The sequence below is a fragment of the Poecilia latipinna genome, unplaced genomic scaffold (assembly GCF_001443285.1).
Source record: "Poecilia latipinna isolate Pla-1442-1.1 unplaced genomic scaffold, P_latipinna-1.0 Scaffold3185, whole genome shotgun sequence".
Taxonomy (NCBI): Eukaryota; Metazoa; Chordata; class Actinopteri; order Cyprinodontiformes; family Poeciliidae; genus Poecilia; species Poecilia latipinna.
Window position 1 is genome coordinate 45810 of NW_015115801.1, and position 7092 is coordinate 52901.

Genomic DNA, 7092 nt, shown 5'->3' on the forward strand with positions numbered 1-7092 from the left:
AATACTGAGCCTCGCAGGCCAACACAGTGTTTTAATCTATGTAAGAGAATCTGATGATCTACAGTGTCAAATGCAGAGCTCAAATCTAGAAGTAATAAAACTGCAATGTTGCCTGAATCAACTGTTAAGAGGAGATCATTATACACTCGGAGCAAGGCAGATTCAGTGCTATGAGCAACTTTAAACCCAGACTGAAACTTCTCAGTTATATTATTGTCTTTTAAAAACATTTCAAGCTGAATAAAAACTAATTTCTCAAGAATTTTAGATAAAAAAGGCAATTTAGAAATGGGCCTGAAATTTGCTAGGTCACTGGGGCCTAGATAGGATTTTTTAAGAAGAGGTTTGACCACAGCATGTTTAAGAGTAGATGGGACACAACCTGACTGCAATGAGGTATTTATCACCATAAGAACATAGCTGCCAAGAATCAGAAAAATGTCTTTTATCAGACGAGTAGGAAGACAGTCCAATGGATAATTTGAAGGCCGCAAATGCTTAATCACCAAAGTCAGTTCATCTATAGAAACTGTCTGAAAATGCTCTAACATAGCTGCGCATTGTGGCATTCCATGGGAATCTAAATCTACCAGCTTATTCAAGCCTCTAAGAGCTTCAATCTTTTCTATAAAGAACATAGAAAAAGCCTCACAACGTTCAACAGAGCCTAAAGGACTAGATATAATCGAGGGATTGACAATCCTATCCAGGACATTAAAAAGGACTTGCGGCCTATGCCTATTTGAAGCTACAAAAGTAATAAAATATTTCGATTTTGCTAATTTGACAGCATTCTGATAATTAATTAAACTGTCTTTCAAAATTTCAAAGGAAACCTGCAGTTTATCTTTTTTCCACCTCCTCTCAGCGCGCCTACATTCTCGTCTAAGCGCGCGTGTGGTTTCATTAAGCCACGGCTCCAAAACTTTCTTTCTTGTAGTTGATTTAATTTTCAAAGGAGCTACAGTATTTAGAGCATTAGAACAGACGTTGTTAAAATTTGTAATAAGAGCTTCAATATCAAGGTTATCAGTAGGGAATGTAGTAGGAGCTAAGATTGCATTCAGTTGAAGAGCAGTATCAGAGTTAATGGTACGACAAAGTAAAGGTTTAGCATTGCTTGTAACCACAGCAATGCTGTGGTGAAATCTTAATAGAAAATAAGACAGGGAAATGATCTGAAATACAAGTCTGAAAGATTTCAATGATATCCAAACAAAGCCCGTGTGATAACACCAAATCCAGAGTATGGCCCTTTGAATGTGTTGGTCCAACCACAGATTGTGTAAAATCAAATGAGTCAATCAAGTCCAAAAAGTCCTTCACCAGAGGTTTATCTGGGCAGCATATGTGTATATTAAAATCACCTATAATTAAAATACGATCGTGCTCTAGGGCAATCCCTGGTCAATCGTTTTATTTTAAATATGCTGTAGGAGCCGTAGTTTGACGACTGTTATAAATATCACCACGTTTTGCGAACACAGGGGATTAGATCAGTTTTTGTCGCTTGTTTTTAGGAATTGCAGCGGCTGCAGTGCGCCACAATAAAGCTACAATAAAGCTGATAAACAGGTGAAGAACCAAACTAGACAGAACCACTTCTGATTGTTTGCCAAGCCAAACATCCAATAAAAGTTCCACCAAGCCACTACTGAGGCACTGGGGTCAAGTTTCTCGACACGGGCAAAAGAAGGTTCAATGTCCAAACTTATTGATTGTTCTTGGTGATTTATTTTCCTCTTTAACCAAACAATTACAGAGTTCAAACTTTCATTTGTTCTCATGCTACCACTCTTAAAAACCATCGGCCCCAAACCCAAATGCCTGCTGGTCCTTCAGGCCCCTGCACATTTAGAAAGTGGACTGACCCACATTACTTCCTGTCTAAATTTAGAAAATAAATAAGACAAATAATAAAACAAAAAATAAATAAAATCAACAATTATCAACCTACAAATAAACTCGGTAAATAATACAATACAAAAAATAGAAATTTAAGAATAAAGTAACAAAATTCAAATGGATAAAGAAAAAATAGCTCCAACAACTTCTATTCCGCCTTTTCTCGCTCTGAACGTCGGTATTACGCAGGGCCCGTTGCCATGGCAACCAACAAACAACAGCTCAACGAGCAGATAGAGCAGAGATCACCGATCAGGGGAATCAACACCAAAAACAAACATTTCCCACACAAAGTAGCAAAAACACTAAAACAGAACATCCAGTCTGTTACATTATGTTGTCAGGCTTGATGTCTATATTATCATTATTAATACGTTTTCGCCTGAACACCGCGGTGGTTGATTAGCTGATTCAGTCAGTTACCAATGCATTGGATTTAACTTTGAACCTTTGTGTGCACACATAATAATAATGGCCAATCGTAGATATCAGCGCTGACTCACATACCCCAATGATGCGTTGGTCGGCATCAGGGGCGGATCTACTGGGGTGGCATGGGGTGGCAGTTGCCACCCCTAAGGAGAGCCTTGCCACCCCTGTTGCCACCNAACACAAATGACAACACACGTCATTTAAATGCCAAAGAGTAAAAATGAGTTTTAAGAAGCGATTTAAAATGATCCAGGCTGTGGGCAGATCTAATCTGGAAAGGTAAGTTATTCCATAAAACAGGAGCAGCAACAGAAAAAGCTCGATCTCCTTTCCTCTTAAGTCGAGTTCGAGGAACTGTAAGTAATAACTGATTATTTGATCGTAAAGTTCTGGACACAGACTGGAAATTTAAAAGGTCCCGAAGATAAGGGGGGGCTAACCCATTTAAAACTTTAAAAGTTAACAAAAGAATCTTAAAATCTATTCGATAAAAGACAGGCAGCCAGTGTAAAGATGCCAGAGTTGGCCTTATATGGTCATGCTTCCTGGTTCCTGTGAGAAGCCGTGCTGCTGCATTCTGGATCATTTGAAGTCGCTGAATCTGCGATTTATCCATCCCTCTATATAAAGAGTTGCAGTAATCCAGACGAGTTGTTATGAAGGCATGGATGAGTCCATCAAAGTCCTTAAAACAGAAGTAAGATTTAACTTTTGCTAAAAGCCGAAGGTGGTAAAAACTCGATTTAACGACAGAACTAACTTGTTTATCTAGCTTTAAAGAGCTGTCAAAAGTGAAACCAAGATTCCTAGCAGAGGTCTGATAAGACCGAGCTAAAGAACCAAGAATCTGATCTGGATTTGTAGTCTGAAGTTTCTGACCAAATAATAGAACTTGAGTTTTGCTTTCATTGAGGTGAAGAAAGTTTTTTTCCATCCATAATTTAACTTCAGCTAAACAGTTTAGCAACAGCTGAAGAGAATCATTTGTACCATTTTGCAATTTAAGGGGCAAATAAATCTGGATGTCATCTGCAAAGCAATGAAAGGAAATATTAAATTTTTGGAAAATCTTACCAAGAGGCAGTAAATTCAAGATAAACAAAATGGGCCCTAAAATTGACCCTTGGGGAACACCATACTTTAATGGTCTGGCCCCAGAACAGGATTGGTCAAGATGAACAGAGAAATTTCTGTTTCCTAAATAAGATTTAAACCTTTCGAATACTGAGCCTCGCAGGCCAACACAGTGTTTTAATCTATGTAAGAGAATCTGATGATCTACAATGTCAAATGCAGAGATCAAATCTAAAAGTAATAAAACAGCAACGTTGCCTGAATCAACTGTTAAGAGGAGATCATTATACACTCGGAGCAAGGCAGATTCAGTGCTATGAGCAACATTAAACCCAGACTGAAACTTCTCAGTTATATTATTGTCTTTTAAAAACATTTCAAGCTGAATAAAAACTAATTTTTCAAGAATTTTAGATAAAAAAGGCAATTTAGAAATGGGCCTGAAATTTGCTAGGTCACTGGGGTCTAGATTGGATTTTTTAAGAAGAGGTTTGACCACAGCATGTTTAAGAGTAGATGGGACACAACCTGACTGCAATGAGGTATTTATCACCGTAAGAATATAGCTGCCAAAAATCAGAAAAATGTCTTTTATCAGACGAGTAGGAAGACAGTCCAATGGATAATTTGAAGGCCGCAAATGCTTAATAACCAAAGTCAGTTCATCTATAGAAACTGTCTGAAAATGCTCTAACATAGCTGCGCATTGTGGCATTCCATGGGAATCTAAATCTACCAGCTTATTCAAGCCTCTAAGAGCTTCAATCTTTTCTATAAAGAACATAGAAAAAGCCTCACAACGTTCAACAGAGCCTAAAGGACTAGATATAATCGAGGGATTGACAATCCTATCCAGGACATTAAAAAGTACTTGCGGCCTATGCCTATTTGAAGCTACAAAAGTAATAAAATATTTCGATTTTGCTAATTTGACAGCATTCTGATAATTAATTAAACTGTCTTTCAAAATTTCAAAGGAAACCTGCAGTTTATCTTTTTTCCACCTCCTCTCAGCGCGCCTACATTCTCGTCTAAGCGCGCGTGTGGTTTCATTAAGCCACGGCTCCAAAACTTTCTTTCTTGTAGTTGATTTAATTTTCAAAGGAGCTACAGTATTTAGAGCATTAGAACAGACGTTGTTAAAATTTGTAATAAGAGCTTCAATATCAAGGTTATCAGTAGGGAATGTAGTAGGAGCTAAGATTGCATTCAGTTGAAGAGCAGTATCAGAGTTAATGGTACGACAAAGTAAAGGTTTAGCATTGCTTGTAACCACAGAAGGTGAAATCTTAATAGAGAATAAAACAGGGAAATGATCTGAAATACAAGTCTGAAAGATTTCAATGATATCCAAACAAAGCCCGTGTGATAACACCAAATCCAGAGTATGGCCCTACCTCATGACACAAAGACATAAAAATTGCAAATTAAACTCTATTGACTTATTTTATATGCGAATATGCATCAGCTATAGCAGAAATAAAACCTAACACAGTTCCTTCCTCAGTGAGATTCTGACACTGGGAGGAGGTTACTGGTTTCTCTGTCAGAAGCTGGTTGCAAACCTGATGCCAGCAGGTGTCAGTCAGTCATGGTAGATCTGAAATTTGGTTTGATGACCTCAGTATGAGAAACTACAGACTGATAGGAGGAACCAAAGAGCCCAGTAAAGGTAAAGGCAAATCTTCTGAAGTCGGGATATAATTAATTTAATTTCACATAATTACCCATTTGTTTAAAACTTAATGAAATATATTTGTCCTATTTGATGTTTGTTGTGACGTATACTCACAAACGAGGTCATTAGTCCAATTTTGTTGTTTATTGAATGTTCAGAAACTACAGCAGGTGTGATGAGCCACAGCAAAGGTAAACAAAGGTAAAACAACCCGAACAGACAATCAACTCAAAACCACTCCTACCTTTTTACTCTCTGTCTCTTTGTCGTTTAAGCACACCCGTTGCCGTGGCAACCGCTTGCACCCCCGCAAGCCGAGCAAGGATTACATTAAAAACACAACATTCAGTCCGTTACATATCAGGTTTCCAGGCTTGATATTTATTTCTCGATTATTAATAAGCCTCTCATGAACACAGCAGTGGTTGAGTAGCTAATTTAAACTCCTGCTCTGCTCGTCAGTCGGTCTTTGAGTCCCCTTAATTTTTTTTTCTTTTTTTTTTTGTTAATGGGACCGAAAGGCACTGAATTGCGCAACACCTTGTTGAAACAATAATTACTGAGATTATTCATTTTAACATGTTTCGTTGACTTTTTATAATTATTCCTTTTTAATGAAGCTACAAACGTTTAGATCTTAGTGAATATTTTTGATAAGCCCGTCAGAAGAGGAAGGGCTGGTCTCAGCGTCCTGGCGCCGTTCAGATGGTCATCTGCCGAGATCGACTCAAAACCTTTCTGCGATCGACCGGTCGATCGCGATCGACGTATTGGGCACCCCTGTCTTAGATAAAGTGATGGTGTACTGGAAACCCTGGAAATGGACCTAAGTAGCATCAGTTTCAGTGTTCAAAGGGAACAGTGCAAAACAAACATGTTCTGCTGCTTCAGGGCCGTTTGTGAGGGAAAGGTCACGTTTTTATATTATTGGTACCCGAGGAAACGGAGCTTCAGGAATTTCTTTAGCACTTATTTGTATTAGTTATAATAAAAAAAAGATCCTGCTTCTAGATTTGCTGATGAATGCAACTTGAACATAATGTGTATATCTGAGTGGAGAACTTCTGTATACACATCATGCTGTTGTTCCTGTGGTTGCAGACTGATGCAGAGAGCATGGTGGCTCATGTCTCGGGCAGCGCAGGGTGTGGCCGTCTCCCTCTCCACTTCCCTGTCTCTGGGCGTCTTCTTCATGCAGTTCCTGGAGTGGTGGCATTCCTCGGAAAACCAGAGCACAGTTAAAACCATCACTTCCCTGCCTGCACCTCCTCCCCCGCTCCATCTGCAGGAGGATGTCCAACCAGCAGCAGACGAGAAGAACTGCCCACTGTGCCGAAAGCTCCGGGCCAACTCCACGGTGCTGTCCACATCTGGCTTTGTCTTCTGTTACCGCTGCATTTACACTTATGTGAAGGCTAATCACTGCTGCCCACTCACTGGATTCCCCACAGAATTGCAACACCTCATCAAGATCTATGAGTCCGAGAGTTAAAAGTTCTCTGGAGGTCATTTCAGATGTTTCCCATCTTTTGGAGAAATGTGACCTTACTGTTTGCCGCATTCCTGTGCAACAGCTCTTTGTGAAGAGTGAAAATGTTATTACACTTTTGTGTGCAAAAGTTGATTTTAAAGTTGATAAATTCTGATCTGATTCAGATTTTAATGGCTTACACTCAGTCTTTGTATTTATTAAATCAGTAAATATACTATATATAATAGTGCTGGTAATAAAACCTTTCCTGCCTCAGCTTCTATTTAGACCTCAGAAGAGTAATAGAACACATCAAAATTAAGTTGATGGGCGTTAAAAAATTTTTAATATCGATTTATTCACTCAACTTTCCATGTAGTTTTTAACAATTATGGTAATTTAATTTAGTTTATTTATACAGCACCAATTCACAGCCAATGTGAATTGTTGTAACTTACTTTGTTTTAACCCCTTAACTGTCATCACCAAAAAAACACTGGAAAGTTGAGCCATATCAGTTGCTGCGTAATTT

General features: G+C 38.6%; 1 protein-coding gene across 1 annotated transcript in view; it reads left to right on the forward strand.

Moving 5' to 3' along the window:
- pex12 (peroxisomal biogenesis factor 12) overlaps positions 1-6752 on the forward strand; it is a 14374-nt gene extending 7622 nt beyond the window's left edge. The window contains exon 4 of the mRNA XM_015023058.1: positions 6191-6752. Within this exon, the coding sequence (XP_014878544.1) occupies positions 6191-6581 (391 nt within the window). The 3' untranslated portion in view covers positions 6582-6752. The remainder of the gene's footprint in view (positions 1-6190) is intronic.
- The last annotated feature ends 340 nt before the right edge of the window (positions 6753-7092 follow it).